The sequence below is a fragment of the Anabrus simplex genome, chromosome 1 (assembly GCF_040414725.1).
Source record: "Anabrus simplex isolate iqAnaSimp1 chromosome 1, ASM4041472v1, whole genome shotgun sequence".
NCBI lineage: Eukaryota > Metazoa > Arthropoda > Insecta > Orthoptera > Tettigoniidae > Anabrus > Anabrus simplex.
The window spans coordinates 942,356,423-942,381,925 of NC_090265.1; the positions used below are offsets into that span (position 1 = coordinate 942,356,423).

Below are 25,503 nucleotides of genomic sequence, written 5' to 3' on the forward strand. Positions count from 1 at the left end.
GGGGCTGGGTGTATGTGTCATCTTCATCATCATTTCATCCTCATCACGACGCGCAGGCCGCCTACAGACGTCAAATCAAAAGACCTGCACCTGGCGAGCTGAACATGTCCTCAGACACTCCCAGCACTAAAAGCTGTTTCATTACAATTTCCCCCACAGCTTTAATCACCTATTGAAATAAGGTGTAAAGTAAATTGTAAATTCCTCACTAGTAATAATAATGTTATTTGCTTTAAGTCCCACTAACCACTTCTACGATTTTTGGAGATGGTGAAGTCCAGGAATTTAGTCCCGCAGGAGTTTTTATGTGCCAGTAAATCTACCGACACGAGGCTGACATGTTTGAGCACCTTCAAATACCACTGGACTGAGCTAAGATCGAACCTGCCAAGTTGGGGTCAGAAGGCCAGTGCCTAAACTGTCTGAGCCACTCAGCCCGGCAAATTCCTCACTAGAAAGTAAGCCGCAGAGATAGAGAGCTATTCTGAGAGACTGTTCACGACAAAAGAGAGTACTTTATTGGCTAATGTGGGGCATTTATCTACACGCATGCATACACACTCGCATACAGTGGGTCGAGCGGTGCGAAACTCCCCGTGCTTTCCAGCGGATCCTTTTCAACACCATCATAGTCTTAGTTTACCTTGTACACTTAAGAAAATACAAAAATAGTTCATGCATGCTCTGTCCTTCACATTTTGTTAGAGAAAATTTTCAGGATATTTTCTCAATAAGGGGTCTAAATGATATCACGTTTCCCCAAACACAAGACCACTGATATTTCTGACATTAAAGTTATTAAGCGATGTCTATTACGCGTTCCATAACAACTGCTGCAAGTCGCACAGGAAAAGAATAAAGCACACTAATAACTTTTAAATTGAAAAATGTGAAATAAATACAGTAGAAGTCCGCTATAGCGAGTACGGTATATAACGAGAACCTCGCTATAACGACATCTTTTTTCTGCCCCTTCAAAATTCCTATATTAAACCGTGTATTATCCTTCGGTTACAGCGAGAGCCCTATCAATGACGCATCCATTATTATGAGCGATTTCCCACGCTCGATTTTTCCGTTGCCGATATTTATGCACCCAGTCATTATACTGCATGTGATCGATCATCTTCGGTACCGTATGGTTTTCTCGCTATGCCCACCAGTGAGCGCTCTCGTCGACATTCGAAGGCAATGTCAGAGTCGATTAGTAGTACCAGTCGACTGCTCTTCCGCTAGGAAAATGAAACTGAAAGAGGAGAACATGTTTTCGTTATAAATGCGTAAATAACGTGCCCGATAGCCGTTGTTAACTCGTTAAAGATAAATACCACTATTAAGAAAGATTGAGATGGGCCTACACCTCAAGATATGGCAGAGTACGTCATTGATTACGAGGTTAGTTTATATTTTCTCGCGTCCGTTAAATTACAGAAAGCCTATTATCATGTACATTTATAGCGTGAAGGTTATAATTTCTCTACTGGCGCTTGAAGTATGTTTTCATCATACATATAGTACAGTTAAGTTAGAATAGGTGATGCTATTTGAATAACAAAACTGAAAAGTTTGCCACTAAGTGCGATAGATCTTCTTTGGTGCGGTATAGTTTTTGCGCTATGTGCATTTGCGAGCTCTCTCGTCAACATTCGAATGCGATATTGGAGTCGATTAGTAATACACGTCGACTGCTGTTCTGTAAAGAAAATGCTAAAATGAAAGAGGATAACACGTTTTCATAATAAATGCGTAAATAACGTGGCCGATAGCAGTTGTTAACCCCTTAAAAATAAAGGCTGAAGTAAACAATCTCTTAATTTTAATGGTATACCATATACTGAAATTAAGTAAGAATGTGATACACTCCAGATATGGCAGGGTACATCACTGATTTCAGAGGATAGTTTAAATTTCTCGCGTCTAGTTAAATTTCGGAAAACTATTCCCATGTAAATTTTTAGTGAGGTTATTTTTCCTCTACATACGAAATAGGTTTTCATTATACGTATACGGTTAGGTTAGGTGATGCCGTATGAAGGAGACAACTGAAATGCTTGCCACAGAAGCCTCTGGAGTGATACCGTATTTATCCAAATCCAAGACAACGCTTCTTTCTCAGAATCTCATGTGAAAAATCAAGGGTCATTTTTCATTCGCAGCCTGATAGTAATGAACACCACTGGAAACTATCGCAGTAACAACGCTGTTTCTTTTCACCCCCGCGCGCGCATACATAAGACTCGTTGACAATAAACGATCGCCTCTTTATCATACATCGCTAGCCGCGGCGACCGGTTGTACAGTGCCTATGTGTAACGTTACTTGATCTCAGAAAATAGTGAAGAGAGAATGAGATTCTATTATCATCTACAAAAATGTTTCTCAAATCTGCAGAACGGCATCAAAACATGCGAGCCTTTGAATTCTTAGAAAGGCCATGGCTACTCAGTAGCAGTGTTATAACGCGTCTGCTGTACCTGACGCTTAGTAAAATTAAGTTTTGCCGGGCTGAGTGGCTCAGACGGTTAAGGCGCTGGCCTTCTAACCCCAACTTGGCAGGTTCGGTCCTGGCTCAGTCCGGTGGTATTTGAAGGTGCTCAAATACGACAGCCCCGTGTCGGTAGATTTACTGCCACGTAAAAGAACTCATGCGGGACTAAATTCCGGCACCTCGGCATCTCCGAAGACCTTAAAAAGTAGTTAGTGGGACGTAAAAGAAATAACATTATTATTATTAAAATTAAGTTTTATAGACAGTAGGAATATTTTCGTGGTGGATCGTCGTATTGTAACGATACGTGGAATAGGTATTGCCAGCAAATTTTCAACGGGTTCTCGTCGATCTTATGATGCCAATTTTAAGTTCATGTTGACTAAACACTCGGAAATGTATATAATTGTGTAACCGCAAGAAAATACGGCATCAGCCTAATATTCGGCGTTACCGTGAAGACAAAGATAGCTTAAAAATGCGTACTGCACAAAAAATACAGTGGCCCGCAACAAGGACGCTTTAAAGAAGTCAAAGATGAAATTGTGAGGTATGTGCACAAAAATGCAAGGGCGGAATTGACATACCGCGGCGCAATAAACTCATTCATTGACTTTCAAAGTCCGTAATTAAGACCTATACATCGCTAGCCGCTGAAGTTGGCAAGCAAGACGTGCGCGTAGCGGCAGCCAGTCAAATATCTGACGCTGAGTGAATGTAACAGTTTTATAGTACAAAACATATTTTGCTGATGGATCGTCGTATTGTAGAGGCGCGTGGAATGTGTATTGCCAGTAAATTTTCAACGAGTTTCCTTCGATATTATGTCAATTTTAAGTTAAAGGTTATTAAACCCGCTGAAATAAAGTATAATTGTACAGCCGCAAAAAAATACGGCATAGCTAAAGCCAATGTTCGACGTCCACAAATAGTCTAAAAATGCGTACTGTATAAGAAAGACATTCATATTATTTCACAAAGCACTTTTTAAGCCTCATTAACATTTTTGAAGGAAAAAGTGGGGGTCGTCTTGGATTCGGAGAAATATGCTAATATATTTTTTAAGAATGAAATTAAATACACACTTTCTCGTAGTATCGGATTTCGAGAAACAACAAATAAGTAAGCCATAGTGTGGATATTATCTGCAAAAACGCAAAGTTTTGAACAAACTGATTGCCATTTCATACTGATTTTAATGTGTATGGGGGTTTTTCCGATATTTACAAAAATCGGATATAACGACAATTCGCTATAGCGAGTAAATTTTTTGCTGTTATGAATTCTCGCTATAACGGACTTCTACTGTATGTCAAATGGGTGAGTTAAACTTTTGTTTATCATCTAAATCCATTTCTGCTTTCTTATAGATACACTATCGTGTTCTGATACAGGTCGCAGTACTGATGTTGCGAGCACGGTCGATCCGCTGTGTATGATGATGTGCATAAAAACTAATGTCCAATAACAAGTAACTGTGAGCATGGGACCGCGGCTCACCATGGACTGCCCGCTCAAACCTTTCTCCCGCGAGCTGTTACTCTCCGCCTCCGCATCATCTGAAAGTTTCTATTTGAACTATCGGTTCTTAGTTTAGGCCTAGGCAGACCGGCGGCTAAGCGCGGAAGCAGGTCAAACCCACGCCATCTGAAAGAGGCCTCACAATCGTAAAATTAAGCACCAACATGTCAGACGCAAAGAGAATAAGACTGGTTTGGGACTGACGCTCCCTGCAGCTTTAGGCTGACACGCAACCGTGCTCCAGGGCTGTGAAATTAAGTTCTCTACCGAATCCTTACCCAGGCCAGTTGTCGCTGGCCTATCATGCGCGCAACGTGCCCGGGAATGCTAATTTAAATTTCTTATGGTGGGAGTTACAAACGTACTAAAGTGTGATGCAAATGTACTATCCAGGTTTCTTTAGCATGTATTGAATTGGACACATTCTGGGATTTCGGAATAATGGCGCAATAACCAGGGATACGCGCTAGAGAGGGGCGTCTTAATCTGTTTTGCTGTATTTCTTTCAAAAAGAGAGGGAAAGGAGGTTGCATACAGTCTCTGCCCCAAGCACAAATCAGTTCAGTACCCCCATCACCAGATAAGTAAAAACATTTCTGAAGTTTGTTAGGTAAGAAAAGCAATAAAATTCTGTCAAGACTATTCAAATCAAAGTGTCCCATGCTTTTTAAAAATAAACATATGAACTGTACGTATGAGACATACTGTATACATTTATCACCTGAAGTTATACTGTATATCACTTACAAGGTTTAGAAAGAAATAGAAGTAAATAAATCCAGTTCAAAGTTGCAAAATAATGTGAGTGGACTAATGTAATTCATGAAGAACAATCTATATTGCATAATGAATTTCAAATATGTGTTTCAGGTATTAGATATCATCAGCAGGGATGTATTGGGAATGAAGAGTCGCAGTACTGATCTCTTTGAAGCTGTTGATGTCATCAGGTCAGTGTATTCTTCTGATTCAGAGAATAAACTTTACCTGTTTGTACACAATATCGATGGGCCTATGTTACGAAATTCTGAGAGTCAGGAGATTCTGGCAGCGTTGGCTGGTGCAGACAATATACACCTTGTGGCAACAGTGGATCACATCAATGCACCACTCAGTAAGTATCCGGTTAGACGTGTTTGAAGCGATAACAGAAACATTAGATGGCATTCACATACAGTGATAGTGAAGCTGACGACCATGTTGGCTGTAGCCAGGCAGCTACAGCATTAATAATCGTAAAGTGAGACAGCACTTATTTAAACATAAGAATTATCATTTCTCTGGTGGATGTCGTACTGCACAAGATTTAGTTTTAAAATACCTGAAATATTGACTATTTGCTCGTGTATATCTTGCACCCTCATTTTTTGTTAAGGAAATATGAGAGAAAAATTATTCCTGCTTCTCACATAGCTTGGTCTTTAGGTGTCGGTATTAATGCAACAAGAATACAGCCTGTGGCATGCATGCTGTTGCACATTTTAAAGTCTAGCACTGTCCCTTGTTTGGATGAAAGGCACGTAGATGTGTATAGTACTGCATAATTCTTCTTTACCTTGGGTATTCCCTGACTTAATGAACAGGATAGAATGTCACACTGTTGACTTGTTTGCAATTTCATTATAACATGAGAATTGTCTGCAATTTAATTATAACACAACGTGCTAGGCGTAGGGTGTAAAATCGAGTACAGTGTATCTTATTCCCAATAATTTGTCATCAGTGTGACTAGCTTGTCAGTGAGTTATGGAAAACTGTTCAATTTTTATGGTAAGTTTTAAACTGTGAGTGTTTGAATTCATGGAGAAACATGCTAATTGCACTGCAAGCCAAGAGAGGGGTGACTTGGATACTTTGAGGAGACCTTAATCATTTACATTTACGGTAACTTAAATAATCCTGTCATGAAGAAATGAATGCTGTTGTAACTCTCGAAAGCATTTCACTGCTTTGTAATCTATTGTTAAAGGCACCTGGCAAAAATTACAGATTAACATCTGTTTCCATCATTAGCAAAGCAATGAGTATAGTCACATGTTGTTTTCTACATCATTTTAATTGAGTTTAAAATTATGAGTATTTGCCTTTCATTGTTTAAATATTGATTCGTGCCAACAAAGTGACAGTTGTTCTATAAGTATTAGGGCTGAATTCACAGACAGCACTTATACATAAGTTGAACCCTTAAGTAATAAGGGATCACTTATAGTAAGTATTCACTTATAAGAGTTTACATTTCATAGACACTTAAAGAGCACACACATTGATACATTAAGTACTCACTGGAGATGTGGCAATGCTGTATATTATGCCCATGCTTCCTGGATCATGTAGTTCTGGCTACCGAATAGTGGGATGATCTATTTGTTTATTGAAGGAGATTGCGCAACATTATTTTGGCCATTTTTGAGGTTAGAAGATTGTCTATATTGGATTTGGTTATCAGAATGCCTAAAGGATAACAATACAGCGAGCTGGAGAGACAGCATCTGCAAGAACTTGTGTCGAAGTACATGCGTATAGTATAGAACAACCAGACCGATGCAGTTTCTCAGCAGAATGTGAATGGCTTGGGAAAACTTGTTGTGGATAATGCAAACTACGAAAATGCCCAGAGTCTAATTTTCTTCTTAATATTATACGTTTATGGTTATCCAGGTACCTTAGCCTCTACAAATATTCCTCCAAATGTAAAATATCTAGCCTTACAACACTTTTAATTATTTGACAAATAGTAATTACTTCCCCAATAAAATGGAAATAGTATGTTTTAATGTGTAATGCCATGATTTCAGAAACTTCTGATATAATCCGACAAACGGTTTGTTGACTAATCTATATGTATAAAATAAGAGTTTTGTCTGTACATTGCTCAGAAATTAAAAAGGATGGTATTTCTTTATCAGTCGAGTCCACAGTAACAAGGAAATGCACTTTTTACTTTTCCGTAATTTCTGTCTGTCTGTCTGTATGTATGTATGTATGTATGTACACGCATCACCAGAAAACGCCTGAAGATAATTTAATAAAAATCAGTATGCAAAGTCGGGAAATAAGTCGCTACAATCTAGGCCATAAATCATTTTATTCACGCTGACTGAAATGGTAGTTTAGGGGAAGGCCTAAAATTTAATTCTCAAATATTTATGTTATTAGTGGTCGTATCTTAACGAAACTCAGTATGCAAAGTCTGGGAATAAGTCGCTATAATCTAAGTCATAAATAATTTTATTCACGCTGAGTGAAATGGTAGTTTAGGCGAAGGCCTAAAATTTAATTCTCAAATATTTGTTATTAATGGCCGTATCTTAACGAAAATCAGTAGGAGAAGTAGGGGAATAAGTCGCTACAATGAAGGCCATAAATAATTGCATTCACACAGAGAAATGATAGTTTAGTGGAAGACCTAAAATGGAATTCTCAAATATTTGTTAATAGTGGTCCTATCTTAAAGCCGGCCCCGTGGTGTAGGGGTAGCGTGCCTGCCTCTTACCCGGAGGCCCCGGGTTCGATTCCCGGCCAGGCCAGGGATTTTTACCTGTACCTGAGGGCTGGTTCAAGGTCCACTCAACCTACGTGATTAGAATTGAGGAGCTATCTGACTGTGAGATAGCGGCCCCGGTATAGAAAGCCAAGAATAACGGCCGAGAGGATTCGTCGTCCTGACCACACGACACCTCGTAATCTGCAGACCTTCGGGCTGAGCAGCGGTCGCTTGGTAGGCCAAGGCCCTTCAAGGGCTGTAGTGCCATGGGGTTTGGTTTGGTTTGCTTTTGGTCCTATCTTAATGAAAATCGGTATGAAAGTCGGGGAATAACTTGCTAAAATCTAGGCCATAAATAATTTTATTCATGCTGAGTGAAATGGTAGTTTAGGAGAAGGCCTAAAATTTAATTGCCAAATAATTATGTTATTAGTGGTCGTATCGATAAATACTACATAGGCCTAACTAAAATTATATAGTACCGGTATTAAATTTCCAATAATTTATGTCTTATACATTGTTACCGAACCGGCTGTAATCACAGAGATATTCATGAATTTGGATTTTTTGTTACCAAGTCCATATCATCACCGAGTCACGAGAGAATGGGTAAAGAGGATTTAATGAAAATCCGTATGTAAAGTCGGAGAATAAAGAACTACAGTCTACGCTATAGATAATTTTACAAGACGCCCTAATATCACAGAGTCGGAAGAAAACTAAATGTGAAGGCCTACAATATAGAAAACTCATAAAACTTATCAACAATAACATTACTTTGACCATTGTTTGTTGTGATGTGCTTTGTGTCTTCTGTTGCCATTCATTTCCGATAGATATGATTACTGCTGCGTACCGAGTATTTTCTTTGCTATATTTGCACCGACACAGATCGGTCTTATGGCGACGATGGGATAGGAAAGGGCTGGGAGTGTGAAGAAATTGGCTTTGTCTTAATTAAGGTACAGCCCCAGCATTTGCTTGGTGTGAAAATGGGAAACTACGGAGTACCATCTTCAGGGCTACCCACAGTGGGGTTCGACTCCACTATCTCATGGATGCAAGTTCACAGCTGCGTGCCCATAAGCACGCGGCCACCTCGCCCGGTCGTACCAAGTGTAACAGTCTACCTGAATATTATCGGGAAGTAGCTGGGGAGCTAGATAACTTTCTTTAGCATGCAATTCCTCTGGTTTATAAATTTTCTGATACTACTGGTAAATAACACACTGGTTCATCATAGCATTCGAGCTATTCAATCCCTACTCTGAGGCACTGATTGGAATGAGCAGTGTGCATATTTAACGGAATAATGGCAAAGGAGTGTTCACGGCTGTCAGCGGCCTGGTCATTCCAGCTCTGGAACTTTGGACTGTTAGATCGGCACCGTAGTACTATTTGTTAAAAGTGAGAAAATGTGCGACTTTTCATTTGATCGAATATTTTATATGATAACATTGCTTTTGTTTAAGAAAGAAGAATGTACCCAAAGGGCTTATCCAGAAAGTTAAAATGCTTTACAAAGACTGCTGCAGTTGCGTACAGATAGGAAACGGTAATTCTGATTGGTTCCAAACCACTAAAGGAGTGCAACAAGGCAGTACCCTTTCACCATTACTTTTTATCACTGTCATGGATGAAGTCATGAAAGAAATTAAGCAGAAGAACAATATGGACATCAATGCATTTGCATTTGCAGATGATGTAGTAATTTGGGGAAATACAGAGAAGGAAGTCCAAGAGAGGCTGAACACCTGGAATGAACATTTGAAAGCACACGGATTAACAATAAATAAATTGAAAACTGTTACTATGTCTGTCAACAGGCAGAAGAAGAAAGGAAAAATAATGCTGGAAGGTACACAACTGGAAACAGTAGACCAATATAAATATCTTGGGTGCATCATTTCAAGTGATAACAGAATACAGCATGAAATTAACAACCGCATTCAAAAATCAGCTCAGTTTTACCATCAAGTTCGGAACCTTCTCTGGAACGAACAAGTTCCCTTAAGATCAAAGCAGATTCTATTCCAATCATACTTCACCCCCATAATAACATATAGCCTAGAAACCTGCACAACAACCCAACAAGTGGACAGCAAACTACAAGCCGCAGAAATGAAGTTCCTACGAACTATGGTACAGAAGACAAAAAGGGACAGGGTAAGGAATGAAAGAATAAGGGAGCAAGCTGGTGTGTACCCATCCCTGAATGAAAAAGTGACAAGGGCCCGTTTGAAATGGTTTGGCCATGTCAAACGAATGGACGATGGAAGGACAGCAAAACAATGGCTACACACAGTCGTGGCCGGAAAACGACCGGTAGGAAGACCTAGGAAGAGGTGGCTGGACCAAGTGAAAGAGGACATAGGAACAAGAGGAATCAGCTGGGATGTCGTCTTGAGAGAAGAGTGGTACATGGACAGACAGAAGTGGAGAGTGCTCGTAAACCACACCCGGGCAACTGGAGTGGAAAACTGATGATGATGATGAACATTGCTTTTAATCGCTACTTTCCTACTGACGTTTTTGTAATGACCTATGTTGACTTCAGTTAGGAAAGCCACTCAGTCTGTCTTTGTGAAGAATCCCGAAGCACGGGTACATCAGCTAGTTTGATATAATTAGCACAAGCCAACCTTTAAAAAAATTGTGGTACTACAACACATTCATTTTTCTGATAAATCAATGTTGTTCTATAGGCCTACATCAACTTGTAACACATTTCCAATTAATTAAGCAAAATAATGAAGATAATAATAACCTGAAATTAAGAGGCGGCATAAAATCTCAGAACAATAGCTTCATTTATGGTGAGATAGTGAGTCCTCTATAGGTTATGTTCATTCTCTCAACCAAAGGAACAAGAAGATTCATAACTGTCATTTTATTCAAATTAAACTTTCTTTAAATTATTGGTCACAATAATATTTCTACAGGATTTTCCATCTCTTTTGTGTGCACGGAAAGCATTCTGTGAATGAAATGCAACATATTCAGCAAAATCATTATCCTCCATTTTGTTGCTACATAAGCGAGTCACTTACGTGTGTGTAGGAGGTCCATTAATAGCTATAAGTGGGACACTTAAGTAGGTTAATATGACATGAAACCTAGCTTATAAGGGCCACTTACGTGTGAATTCAGCCCTTAATATCTGCATGTCTTCAAAAATGTGTTTTTAAGATGTAGTTACAGTTTGTATTTCATTATCATCAGTCGTATTACTCATTACTGAGTGTCGTGACCCCATAGTTTTGTCTATAGAGAGTTACGTGCTTCACAAAGTGTCGCCATCCAACTCAATCTTCAGCTTTTCTTAGTATGTTCTGAAGAGGAAGGCCAGTTATCTTTCTAGCCTGATCTAGCCACCTGCCTGCTGTCCATCCATGTGGTCTTCTGCCTTCTATGATCGACTTTTCCAGGTTGTCTCCATCCCTCCTTAAGATATGTCCAAGGAACTCATTTGTTCTCTTTTCGGTCCAAACTACACATAGCATTCCACACCAACACCACATCTCAAAGGTCTTTGTCCTTAGCCTTGTCAGTCCATGTCTCACAAGCATAAAAGAACACTGAAAATACTACGCTTCAACCAATCGAATCTTCGTGATTTTGGATATTGCCCTGTTCTGCCAGATGTTAGTTAGTTTACTCATGGCTGCATGTCCCAGGACAATATGCCTCTTTATCTCTTTCTCACAATTTCCTGTGATACGTATACATGACCCTAGGTAAACAAGGTCATTAACCAACTCCAGTCCCTTTAATCGACCTGTGTAGTGCACTTGATTTCTGCGATCAATGATCGTGAGTTTGGTCTTCTTCAAATTGATTTCTAATCTGTAAATGAGACTTGCATCCTTTATTCTTGCAAGAAAATCTGCAAGCTCATCTTCACTACTGGCAAGGAGTGTGGTGTCGTCAGCAAAACGCAAGTTGTAGATTTTTCATCCAGCAATTGAGATACCACCAGACCAACCATCAAGCATTCTCCTCATGATGTGCTCGGCATAGATATTGTATTGCTGGGGAGACAATACACAGCCTTGTCTTACGCTTTTGGATACACTGAAAAAGTCTGAGATATCGCCATCCACCCTTACTGTCGCCAAGTTACTGTCATAAAGTCCTTTCAGCAGTGATATGAGATGTGCTGGAACATCGATTTCATATAATATTTTCCACAGTTTGTCCCACTCAACACAGTCAAAGCCTTTTTGTAATCTACAAAGCAGATAAAAAACAGGAACACACAAAACACAACATTTTTCAGTTATTTGCCTCATGTTCAGAATTTGCTCTTGTGTACCTTTACCTTCCACAAAACCTGCTTGTTCCAGGGATATCTGAGGTTGTTAGAAAGGCTTAAAGCATTGATTCAGTATGTGTAGTTGGATTTTGCTTGTATGGGATACAAGTGCTATGGTTCGGTAGTTAGAGCAATCCCTAATGGACCCTTTCTGCTATGAAAGATTTAGTTTAACCATGGTAATTATTTTAGGACATTTCTTTTATTTATTTAAGGTGTATTCGGTGTATATAATGTTTTATTGAATCCTCTATAATGGGGTGAATAACCTGTTGATGATAAATAAATTATCTATCTCTCTACCTAACGGTATATACCATACTGAACAGGATTCAGATGGAAATGAAGACCAATCGGAAGAAAATTATACATTTACACTTGAAGATGGAACATAAATTCAGGCTGGAAAATTTGTTTTAATAAAATGAATAAAATGTCATTGTAACTCCAGGAAATTTCAGATGTCTGTAGATTACTTCAGATTATCAATGGGTGGTGTGAAAATATCAGGCTTCAAAACATCAGGAAATAATTTTTCTTTCATAGCAATTGATGGCGATGTGTCCATTGTAAATGTGAGAGATGTAATAAGTGAGCTTCCAGATCCAGTTTTATGTGAATTGGAGATAAAAATGTTCACAAATTTGAGCAAGATGTTGGCATAAATTTCAGACTAGTTCTTAAAGTCATTCCTGTATTATAAACATATCATAGTTGTTGTAATGAAATAGTTTCAATGGTACAATCATATATAAATCCTGTGTTTTGGATAAAGAAAAATAATTTGAATAATTTTGATAAAATGAAATTTTAGCACACTGGGGCAAAACGCTGGCAGCCAGGAATGAGTTAGCTGGAAAATTTATAACGTCCTATAACGGACCAATTATATTGGTATTACATGTTTTTATTGCGTGCGTCGTATGGATGAAACTGTTCAAAAATTTGTTATATCATCAGAGCTGCAGTGAGGCTTGTACCCACTTCAAAGTGGAATCATTCTTTTTTGACGAATTACGTTTGGGGGGTCTTGTATGAGAGATTTATTTTTTTCATTTTCTTCATCTCGAAAAGCCAGGGGGTGTCTAGTACACATGTAAATATGGTAACACAGGCCTGCAACATTTTGTACCATGGAATATTTTATGTCATAAAGGGCAGATCAGATGACTTGATCTTGAAAATAATACTAACTTTTGCACGTCACATACAGTTAATGCACAATTCTGCATTTAACACAAAATTGAAAATTTGCCATTCTAGTATTGGATCTCTGTACATCCCACTTGCTGCGTGGTGTATTTGCATGTATAATATTGTGAAATCATTTGACATCCTTAATCTACCACTATCTCTATTTACAAATTGTGTGATTACTGCATTAAGGATTGGTTCTCCTCTCCGAACATATCTCTTTTTCATTTCCTTTTTCTTGAAGCAATGAAGATACTGAAGAGGCGAAAGAAATTATAATAATATTATTACTTTTTACATCCCACTAACTACTTTTGATGGTTTTTGGAGATGGTGAGGTGCCGGAATTTTGTCCCACATGAGTTCTTTTTACATGCCAGTAAATTTATTGACATGAGGCTGACGTATTTGAGCACCTTCAAATACCACCAGACTGAGCCAGGATCGAATCTGCCAAGTTAGTCAGAAGGCCTGTGCCTCAACCGTCTGAGCCACTCAGCCCAGCACAAAAGAAATTCTTATCTCCTCTAGCATAACTGCAAAAATCTCTCTCTCTGTTCCTCAGTATAGCTTAAATTTCATATTAGACAATGTCTATGTTTTAAATGCGTTTTGGGTTGTGAATTTTGCATGTGGAAAAATGGTAAGTTTAAGGGGTATGAGTAGACTGTGTGAACAATCCTAATAATTTTTGCTACATATGTGGGTGTTATTTGATAAAGCAGCAGAAAAGAAACTTTAGGAGATCAAGACAAACATCTCCACATATGTGTTAAAATTGTATAGAAAATTTAAGAATGTGGAACAACAGAGTTTGTTCATCTCTTCCCTTTGGAGTTCGAATGGTTTGGTGTGAACAATGAAAGCATCATAATAACTTATTTTTGTCTGTCTTAAATATCTGGGTTCAATAAGAAAAATTAGTTGGCCATTATATACCCAAGTCTGTGTTCATCAGTAAGGCCTGTGGGACCAGATGTTCCTATTCCAACACCACTTAAAACATTGCCAAAGAGCAGTACTAGTACTAGTACTTCATGCATTCGAGTAGCGAAGATGATCTATGTTCATCTCCAGACTTGGATGATGACAAGCCTTGTCCGTTGAGCCGGTCCAAACTACGAGATTTGGTTTGCGACTTGGGTCTCACCAAAGAAAAGAGTGAACTTGAAGGCTCAGGATTGAGAGAAGATTAGCTTTTAGGCCCTGGAACAACCTTCTCCAGGTACACAAATCATGATTATTTCAAAAAGTATTTTGTAAAGGAAGGGGAACTAGTATCCTGTTCTGATATATGTGACTTGATTGGTTTCCTAGGAGTAGTTTATGAAGCAAAAGACTGGCAGCTATTTATTGACTAACTTATAGCAAGAAAAGTCTAAAAGGTGTTCTTCTGCACAATGGAAATATTCTCGCTTCAGTTCCATTAGCTTATTCAACATCCCTTAAGGAAATACATCAGAATTTGTCTTCTTTTTCTGGAAAAAATTAAATATAATGAAATGATAATGCCTTGGAGAGGCATGGTGCAGGTCTTTTGAGTTGACGCATGATGATAGGTGACCTGTGCTTCTGTGAGAATAATGCCCTACCTATGTTGAATTCGAATGCTGAAGACAGCACACATGCCCATACCCCGAACCATCAGAATTAACCAATGAAGGCTCGGTTGGAAAATCGTACCTGAGACCCTTTGTACCAAAGGTGAGCATATTGACCCTTTAGCCATGGAGCCAGATACAAGTGGTATGTGTGCAATGATCTTACAGTGTGCGGTATTATATTGGAGACATCAAGGAGGGTACACAAAATTTCCTTGCTTCCTATATGAGTGGAACTCTAGAACAAGAGAAAGACATTGGGAAATTGCAACTTGGCCAAATAGAAAACTGTATCAGGGACAAAAAATGTTATAAATTATAAATCTCCCACTAATCCTGCTCCTACTACTACTACTACTACTACTACTACTACTACTACTACTACTTTTCCTACACTGGTGGGTTTTCCGGTTGTGAACTCACGTGTGGATCTGTCCTGATTTTATAGTGGATCCCTTCCTGATGTCAACCTTATGTGAAGGGGTGTATTCACTATTGTGTTTCTGTGGTGGTTACTAATATGATGTGTTGTGTGAATATAAAGAGAAATGTGTTGGAACAAACACAAACACCCAGTCCTCAAGTTGAAAGAATTGACCATACATGTTTAAAATCATCAGCGCGGGGGGTATCGAACCCGGGACGTTCTGAACCTAAGGCAGATATGCTGACCAGTCAAGGAGCTAGACATAAATCTCCCACTAAGTGATTCACAAAATGTTTGATTGGCCCCTTTACAAATCAGATTAGCATAATGATGCAATTTGTCGAAGCTTTGGGTAAAAGTGGCCTTTTCTTCCAATAACTTGCTGAGAAATTTCCAGTGCTGTCTGAATGAAAAGTGAGAGATGTTTTTGATGGGCCACAGACTTGCCAACTCGTGAAGGATGTAAATTTTATAAAATATCTTCACTGATATGAGACTCATTCAGGGTGTGGGCCAGTTACCTAGATGTTACACCCTTTTAAAAAAAACTCCATCATCATCATCATTCAGTGTGTTATTAACAAATTTCTTGATTAAACTTGATCAATATGAGCATATCGTGAAAACCATGCTTGAAAAATTTAAGACGTGGATGTTTCATGAGTTTGAAATTATATTTTCTTCATTCTCATCTTCAATATATCTGGGAAAACTAGGAGCGCTAAGTGAAGAGCATGGTGAACAATTCCATCAAGACATATAAGAAACAGAAATGAGGTACCATGATGACGAGTCTTCATGATGGCTACTGCTGGTATTTAATTAGAGATAACCCTCATCAGGACAATAACTGCAAGTCAACTCAGCATTTGTTTTCAACAGACCAGAGGGGAAAATAGTTTTCCTAAGGTCGGTCTGGAGTTTTATGACTAATATTTAACTGTGTTATCTGCACAATTGAGATTTAATCGTATGTTGTGTGGTGTTACGCATTACACTTGAACATTAGACACTCCTAAAACCTTGTGCCGCAGGAAAAACAGATTTGCAGGCTATGTAATTAAGAAACAAAATTCTCTGTGCTACATGGAAAAAATGAAAGTCATGGATAAATTTTTCTGCTTAGAATATGAGAGAGCTAGTTCATATTGACATTTCTATGCTTTTCTGTGTGGTGCAAGTGTCTGTACTAGATTACAGGAGTGTGAAGGTTCAATTAAGTATTTTTTCGAAGAAATTAGCCTGCGTTCTTATAGCATTGTTTATAATATGAGTATTATGCTACTGACCTAATATAGATCATGAAGACTGCCTTCAGTGACATTACTGTGCATAAGGGGCTCTTCTGTGACCTAGACAAAATGCTAGTCTAAGACAGTGGAAACTAGTTTTAAAATTCTGTTGTATTTGGTGATGTTACCATGTGTAGGGGAGTTAGCTGTGACCTGGACGAAACACCAGTCAAAGACAGAGGAAACTCTTTTAAAATACAATGCCATTTGTACCTACTGTACATAGAAAACAATGCTCAGGCACAGGGTAATAACGCGAGGAAGAAGATGACAGACGTATAGATAGATGACGAACGCTGCTTACCATGGTTACCACGGTGTGTGTTTTCTGCCCAAAAAGATATTCTTGTTAAAAATAAATTACAGCACTTATTATAGCCAATTACAGCATAGATTTCCCTGAGTCTTTCACACACACACACACACACACCCATAACAACATCCACAGTATTCCCTGCCTGTCGTAAGAGATGACTGAAAGGGGTACCAGAGGCCCTTAACTTGACCGTGGGTTGGTGACCATGGGGCTCTTAGCTGAGTAGTCATGGCATTGCTTCCACTTACTTGTGCCAGACTCCTCACTTTCATCTATCCTATCCTATCTGACCTATCTTGGTCAACTCTTGTTCTTTTCTGACCCCAACATTATTAGGTTTTCTAGGCCTATTTTTTCTTGCCTCCCATTGTCCTTGTCTTTGTTTGGCCGATACTTTCATTTTTGAAAGTGTCAGAATCTCCCATTTCTTGCCCACTGATTAGTGTTAATAGGGGATGATTGCCCAGTTGTACTTCTTCTTAAAATCACCACCACCCTACTCTATCCTCACCACAAATAATTTATTTTAGATATACCACCACCAAGATGTTTAACTTATAAAATATTACATAATTCCTTCAAAGTTCATATCATCTAAAATAAAAGAAACAACAGAGAAATAAGTAATGACTATTAAATTTTCTGTCTTATGTTGATGTTATTTTTATTTTTGGTCTAGGTTAATTTGAAGTTCGACTAGAAAAGTGGTTCATCATCAATGCTGAAAATTATCAATGCTGTTGCAGTGTGGGACCAGGCATTGTTAAGTCAATTCAACTTCCTTTGGTGGGATGCTACAACACTTCAACCTTATACTGATGAAACTGCTTTTGAGGGCTCACTACTGGTTCAGCGTTCAGGCGGCTTGGCTCTGTCCTCTTTGCAGAATGTGTTCCGTTCTCTTACGAACAACGCCAAGAGTATCTTCTTGCTGATGGCTCAATATCAGTTGAATCAAAAGGAGACATCAAACTTCTCTGGTAAGTCTTTACATTTCTGACATTTGCAAGATCGGAACTTTCTTAGGCATTGGTTTATTGCACTGGTGACATATTTTCAACATCATAGGTACATACAGACTTTCAACTGTCAAATACTGAACGGGTAATTATAATCTGCTGATGAATCTTTTTATAGCCACTTCCGTTGATCTTTTCTCTTATAATACTGCAGTAGAAGTCTGTTACAGCAAGAATTCATAACGGCGAAAAATTTACTTTCTATAGCGGATTGTCGATATATCCGATTTTTTGTAAAAAAAAAAAATCAAGGTAAACCCCATACGCCTTAAAATCGGTATTAAACGGCAATCAGTTTGTCCAAAACTTGTATTTTTGTGGATGATATCCACACTACGGCGTACTCTTTTTATTTTTTGAAATCCTTTTCAATTTTCTTAACAGCGTCACCTAACCTAACCGTATATGCATCATGGAAATTTATTTCAAGTGCACGTAGAGAAATGATAACCTCCTTGCTACAAATTTACATGGGAATAGCCTTTCCGAAATTTAACTAGACTCGAGAAAATATAAACTTTCCACTGAAATCAGTGATGTACGAAGTGTGTTAAATAAAAGACCGAACTTTGTAAATTGCGCGCAAACCGCAACATTGAGTGAGTTGTGACTGTGGCGGCGCCTAGCGGCAACTTCTGACAACAGACCGCTGCTTTCCGCATTCCATTGCCTGCATTATCAGTTGAGTTAGAGCCTCTGAAGTGATTGCGTGTGTCACATGTTCGTCGAATTCTATAATGAAACAGCTTGAGGAACAACGCGTGTGCGTGAAGTTCTGCTTCAAAGTTGGGAAAACGTTTGTGGAAACATTTGAAATGTTGAAGCTAGCATACGGGGAGGAATGCATGAGTCGTACACAATCATCACAGTGGGTGGGGAAAGGTTCTCCTCGACCGAAAAAAGCACGAATGAGTCGTTCAAACATCAAGGTGATGCTGATTGTGCTTTTTGATTGGAAAGGCATTGTCCATCACGAGTTTGTACCCCGAGGCCAGACAGTGAACAAAGAACTGTACCAGAATGTTTTAACGCATTTGAGAGATGCTGTGCGCAGGAAGAGGCCTGAACTGTGGGAAAACAAATCCTGGATGTTGCACCATGACAATGTGCCAGCACATGCCTCTCTCTCGGTCCGCAGTTATCTGGCAAAACACCAAATTCCTGTTGTGCCCCATCCGCGCTATTCTCCCGACTTGGCTCCAGCAGACTTTTTCTTATTCCCCAAATTGAAAACCACCTTGAAAGGACATCGTTTCCAAGACATTGAAGAGATCAAGGAGAATGCGATGAAGCAACTTCGCGCCATCAAAGAAAGTGCATTCCAGGAAGCATTCCAAAAGTGGAAGAAACGTTGGCAACACGCTGTTGATAGTGCAGGGGACTATTTTGAAGGGGACAGTCTGTGAAATGATGTAAGCTACATAATAAAGTTTTTCTAGCCACAGTTCGGTCTTTTTTTGAACACACCTCGTACTCTCCCATATCTTGGTGTTTCACATTCTTACTTAATTTCAGTATATAACATTAAAATTAAGCGATTGTTTACTTCAGCCTTTATTTCTAACGAGTTAACAACTGTTATCGGCCGCATCATTTACACATTTATTACGAAAACGTGTTATCCTCTTTCACTTTAAATTTTCTTTTAGGGAGCAGTGGTCGATGGGTATTACTAATCAACTCCAACATCGCCTCCGAATGTCGACGAGAGAGCTCGCAAGAGCTTCCTTGTTCTTATGCGGAATGTCTGTCTGGTTCCCCTAGATGTCGCATCGGCAACTGTGTCGGGTGACCTTGGACACGGCGTGGCATGTGTTGACCATAGCATACACAAAAAGTAACTAAAGTAGCTAGAGAAAACGTTTACGGTGTCTAAAGTTACTAAAACCATGATATCATGTGGAGCGGAATAGCGAATCTTCGTAACTTACAGTGTAATTGGTGATGGCACTTAAGTTATACACTGTTGTAATCAGCACCTCAAACATATTCATACAAACCACAAATCATCTGCAATTGCGATCGCAAGTTGTGCTAGCTCCCTTGTGAGTCCTACCAGCTACCTTCATGGAAAGGCAGTATTTCTAAATTTTAAAAAATAAAGAAAAGAATAAATGGTGAATGAGTGAATGAGCAGTGCTGTAGAAAGCGTGCCAATTCACCAGCTAATTGTTAGCAAATGTTATGAGTTGTATTTCCAAATGTATTACATAGTGGTTGGAAGCATTCTTTGGATACCTGCAGCTATTGAAAGCCAGACCTTTATTTTTAAGTGTATTTCATGCCTGTTCTTTACATTTGTCACATCAGAATTTATCTAAACAGCTGTAATTGAGATTGAGAGACCAGATTTTTTGGGTTAGGTGTGCTATTTATAAGTCCCCGGATAGTGCTAGATGTTCCACAATGTGAAAACGAAACAAAATAACAGGAAAGCTTGTCATCTTTACGGATATCTAAAAGTGTGAAAGTAATGAGTTTTATTATCATAATTTTTAATTTTGTATGTTCATTGTCTCCATGTTTTTATTAACGTATAGTATAATTTGTTTGGGGTTTCCAAAAACCATAATACTAGTTGGTGGGACGTAAAATTAATAACATTGTTTTTGTTTGGTATGTTGAAAATTAAAACAATCATTATGATTGAATTGTTTTTATGGTGTTTAAAACATACTTCTTCAAAAGATCTCGTTGCTATATTAACCCTGGAGAGGACGTATCACGGTCTTTTCTTAACGTAGCGGGCCGCTAGCTTCCATCCTCTCAGTACCTTTCATTGGACTCGTCCACAATCAGTGTGTGTAAAACAATTCACCCCTCATGCTCCTCAGTTTCAGCCTGATTGCCTTTTTCGATGGACCTAGTCTAAAACTCCTGGCATGCCCCATGACGTATGCGTGTTTGAGTTAAGTTTTATTTTACTTTTTCAGTTAATACTGTAAGCATGTGTCAGTTTTCTTTTATATTCGCTTAAAATAGTGCCTTCGTATATACTGAAGTCCAACACATCATAGAAATAGGAAAAGAGAAATCGAAAGACTTTTAGAAAAGGAACATTCGCCAAATGTTAGGATTGCCTGAAGAAGAGCAGCTCTCTGAAGTTCTGCAAGAACTAGAAGGACCTGGAAGATGCGCCTAATGCAACTGGGAGGGGGGGAAATCCCAAGACTGGATGCTGTGTATGCCAGCAACATACCTGTTCCAAAGAACACTCGGCAGTGACATGTGTTCGGTGCGGTATGGAAAGTCAAGAATCAAGTGATGACGCAGAATAGACGTCAATTGTTTAACATCAAATTTTGTATTACAGTAGAAGTCCGCTATAGCGAGTATGGCATATAACGAGAACTCCGTTATAGCGACGACTTTTTTCTGTCCCTTCAAAATTCCTATTTTAAACTGTGCATCGTCCTTCGGTTACAGCAAGAACCCTATCACTGACACATCCGTTGTTACGAGCGATAAATCGCGATTTTTTCCATTACCGATATTTATGCACCCAGCGATGATATTGCATGCGATCGATTACCTTCGGCATCGTTTCCTCACTATGTGCACTAGCGATTTCTCTCGTCGACATTCCTCGTCGACATTCGAAGGCGATGTCGGAGTCAATTAGTAATACCCATCGACAGCTGTTCCGTAAATAAAATTTGAAATGAAAGAGAACATATTTTCCTAATAAATGCATAAATAATGTGTCCGATAACGGTTGTTAACTCAAAAATTAGGGCTGACTAAACGACCGCTTACTTTTGAGGCCAAATACTGCAATTAAGTAAGAATGGGATACACCTCGAGATATGGCAGAGTGCTTAATTGATTTCAGAGGTTAGTTTATATTTTGTCGTGTCTGGTTAAATTACGGAAAGGCTATTATGAAACACTTTTTAAATGTGTCAAATAGAGCTTATGTTTTTATGTAGATTGTGTTTTCAGTTTATTATGTTTAACTTATGATTATTTAAATCAAATTACATCTGATTTTATCAATTCAAAGTTTAATACTTGCAAGTCTTGGACAATATGGACTTGAAATAGTATTATTATAACATGGTTTTAAATCTTCATTATGATTTTTATAATTTGTGTGACATTGATAAACTTACATATGTTTGCCAATATTTCCAATGCATATCAGCTGATGATGACGCAATATAAAGCGTTGAAACTAGTTCTGATAAAATAAATATACATGTTGTAATTTCATCTTAACAACATTTTAATGTATTGAATAAGGTGGATACGAATTTTTAATAAATTGTAATATTGGTTCAATACGGACGAATAATGAAATTTATTTACTTAACTGTTGTGAATTCTCGCTATAACGGACTTCTACTGTATTAAAATGCCTTTGAACATTATTTACAAGTTGGTTCAAAATTATATACCAGTTTTGTAACATTAAAAACAGTTTTTTCTTAATTTTTGCTATATTTTCCTGACCAGGTCTAAAACGCCGTGTGCGCCTCCTCACGGGGTTATTTTTACACGCCCTTTCCAGGGTTAATAGCAACAACCATGAATATTGCTTAACTGAAGTAAACTTATATCCTCATCCCGAAGTGGTGCAGTTCCTTTCTAGGCACGTCTCCAATGGCGGTAAGCTGCATTTATCATTTTACTGCATTTACTGCCATTCTTAAATCTCTGGCAGTAACTTAACTGGGAATTGAACTCAGGCCTTTGAGAATGCCAGCTAATAGTGCTGTTATGCTGACGAGCATTCTTAGCTACAATACACAGACATATTGCATGTTTGCAATGCACGGGTCGGATATATGAAACTGTTCACCGATTTGTACGATGTCATCGAAGCTGCAGTATACTTTGGAGGTGGACAATTGTTAACTATGAAACACAGGCATACTGCATGACTTTGATGCATTTTCATTGCGTAGTCAAGACGGACGAAACTATTCACTAATTTGTATGTCATCTGAACTTCAGTACAGCCTGTACCTGCTTTGAGGCAGAATCGTTCTTCTCTGATGAATTATGTTGGGGGGATGTTATATGCGAGCTTTCTCTTTTTTTAAAAAAATTTCCTCTGTCTCAAAAAGCTAGCGGGTCTAACTCAAGGAAATACAGCATTATCCAAGATATTCACATCATTCTTTAATATTTCTTAAGGTGTCCATTGTTCCTATCGTTGATGAAGAGAATAGCTAGACCCTGTCGGAGAATCATTGTGTGTGTGGGAGGCATTCCACTCTTCCCACCTGCACTCTAGCTCTCTATGCCTTCCATACTGTGAACTCTTGGATGGAAGACACTGTGTAAACTTATATTCCACTGTAATGTATTTTTTCGTCATTGTAGAAAGTACACTAGCCTACACATATGGTGATAATCTCTCTCGGTTTCAGGAATGCCATTTCGAGACCTGTACAGCTCATGTCGAGACTCCCTCCTTGTCAGTTCTGATTTGGCCCTGCGCTCACAGCTAACAGAGTTCTTGGATCATCGTCTGGTTCGCACTCGCCGTGGAGCTGATGGTTCTGAATTGTTACTCATACCTATCAAGGCAGATATTTTGTCTCAATTTGTTGAACAGCAACAAGGAGATTTGTTATAGATGGATTGTATAATAAAAGAAAAAAAATGTTTAAAGATCTAATGTAATGTGTGCTAGTTGTATGACTTCATAATTTTCCCTTATTCTGGTGCACTCAGGTTGGTGCATGTCTGGGTTCTCTCCATTTATCTCCCTACCTCCTGTCACACATCACTGTATTCCAGTCCAAATTCTGCTGTCCTGTACTGTTCTTAATCATAACCTGGATCTTTTTTGTCCTCTGTTTCCTCTCATTTTCAATTCTGTAGTTCATTTTGTATTCATTTAATATGACCAAACCAATCACAGTTTTCCATTTTCATTTACTCAACTCTTTCTCCCTTTATTTATTTCTTTATGTCTATCTCTTCTTAGGGGCTGCCTGGCCGAGGCGGTAAAGGCGTGCTCGATTCGCCCGGAAGGACGTGGGTTGGAATCCCCGTCAGGAAGACGTAAAATTTAAGAACCAAGATTTCCACTTAAGGAGGTGCATATGGCCCTGAGGTTCACTCAGCCTACACCAAAAATGAGTACCAGGTTAATTCCTGGGGGCAAAGGCGGCCGGGTGTAGAGCTAACCACTCTACCCCATCCAGTGCCAAGGTTACGAATGGTGGAAACCTTTACCTTCCACCCCTCCAAGGGCCTTCATGGCCTGTACGGAGGTGACTTTGCTTTGCTTTTTTATCTCTTCTGTAACTTCTCATAAATACAGTTCCTGCTGCCTCTATTTCAATTTTGTGTTCCTGCTGATCGAGTGCTCTAGCGACATCAGTATTTAATAGACCTTTCACATTACCATATATGACAGTCGTGAAGAAAAAAATTAGGAGACAGGTATAAAATGGTCTCTCATCTACAAGGGAACTATTAATGAACTCGTAGCACAAGATGAACTTGGAATGATGTACATTCTCTCTGTGAAATTCTGAGTTCTTTATGATGCGAGTCCATTAATACCGGTAGTTTCTTTCTTTGATGCAGTAATTGTTTCCTGCAAGAAAGATGCATTTTTCTCAAGTACCGCTGCCATAATAAAAAAGAAAGAATATTTTGATGAGCATGTTGATGAAATACAAATTTTCTTGTAACACATAAGGAGGAATGTCTGATCAGTTAAATTTACTATTGTTATTTCTACTCCCAGTCATCATCATCATATTACTGTTACTCATATTATTCTCATCATTGCATAATTTATGCACCCTATTTTCTAAATTCAAAGTAGGGATTTTTTTCCTGCATATTTGACACATCTGTTTTTTTTTTCTCAAGCATTTTACTTTGTGTGTGTGTGTGTGTGTGTGTGTGTGTGTGTGTGTGTGTGTGTGTGTGTGTGTGTGTGTGTGTGTGTGTGTGTGTGTGTGTGTGTGTGTGTGTGTGTGTGTGTGTGTGTGTGTGTGTGTGTGTGTGTGTGTGTGTGTGTGTGTGTGTGTGTGTGTGTGTGTGTGTGTGTGTGTGTGTGTGTGTGTGTGTGTGTGTGTGTGTGTGTTCCTGCTGCCTCTATTTCAATTTTGTGTTCCTGCTGATCGAGTGCTCTAGCGACATCAGTATTTAATAGACCTTTCACATTACCATATATGACAGTCGTGAAGAAAAAAATTAGGAGACAGGTATAAAATGGTCTCTCATCTACAAGGGAACTATTAATGAACTCGTAGCACAAGATGAACTTGGAATGATGTACATTCTCTCTGTGAAATTCTGAGTTCTTTATGATGCGAGTCCATTAATACCGGTAGTTTCTTTCTTTGATGCAGTAATTGTTTCCTGCAAGAAAGATGCATTTTTCTCAAGTACCGCTGCCATAATAAAAAAGAAAGAATATTTTGATGAGCATGTTGATGAAATACAAATTTTCTTGTAACACATAAGGAGGAATGTCTGATCAGTTAAATTTACTATTGTTATTTCTACTCCCAGTCATCATCATCATATTACTGTTACTCATATTATTCTCACCATTGCATAATTTATGCACCCTATTTTCTAAATTCAAAGTAGGGATTTTTTTCCTGCATATTTGACACATCTGTTTTTTTTTCTCAAGCATTTTACTTTGTGTGTGTGTGTGTGTGTGTGTGTGTGTGTGTGTGTGTGTGTGTGTGTGTGTGTGTGTGTGTGTGTGTGTGTGTGTGTGTGTGTGTGTGTGTGTGTGTGTGTGTGTGTGTGTGTGTGTGTGTGTGTGTGTGTGTGTGTGCGCGCAAAACAAACACAAAACAGAAATGACCGGATGATAGAAGCATGAAATTTCTGTCGCCATGCACACGAACGAGTATTTTCC

At 38.7% G+C, this 25,503-nt stretch overlaps 1 protein-coding gene across 1 annotated transcript in view; it reads left to right on the top strand.

Annotated features, from left to right (window-relative positions):
• The window catches only part of Orc2 (origin recognition complex subunit 2), a 114,581-nt gene extending 90,221 nt beyond the window's left edge, over positions 1 to 24,360 (top strand). Inside the window, exons 7-9 of the mRNA XM_067148718.2 lie at positions 4,880 to 5,123; positions 17,385 to 17,618; positions 23,033 to 24,360. Coding sequence (XP_067004819.2) covers positions 4,880 to 5,123; positions 17,385 to 17,618; positions 23,033 to 23,241 — 687 coding nt within the window. The 3' untranslated portion in view covers positions 23,242 to 24,360. The remainder of the gene's footprint in view (positions 1 to 4,879; positions 5,124 to 17,384; positions 17,619 to 23,032) is intronic.
• Positions 24,361 to 25,503: the final 1,143 nt, after the last annotated feature.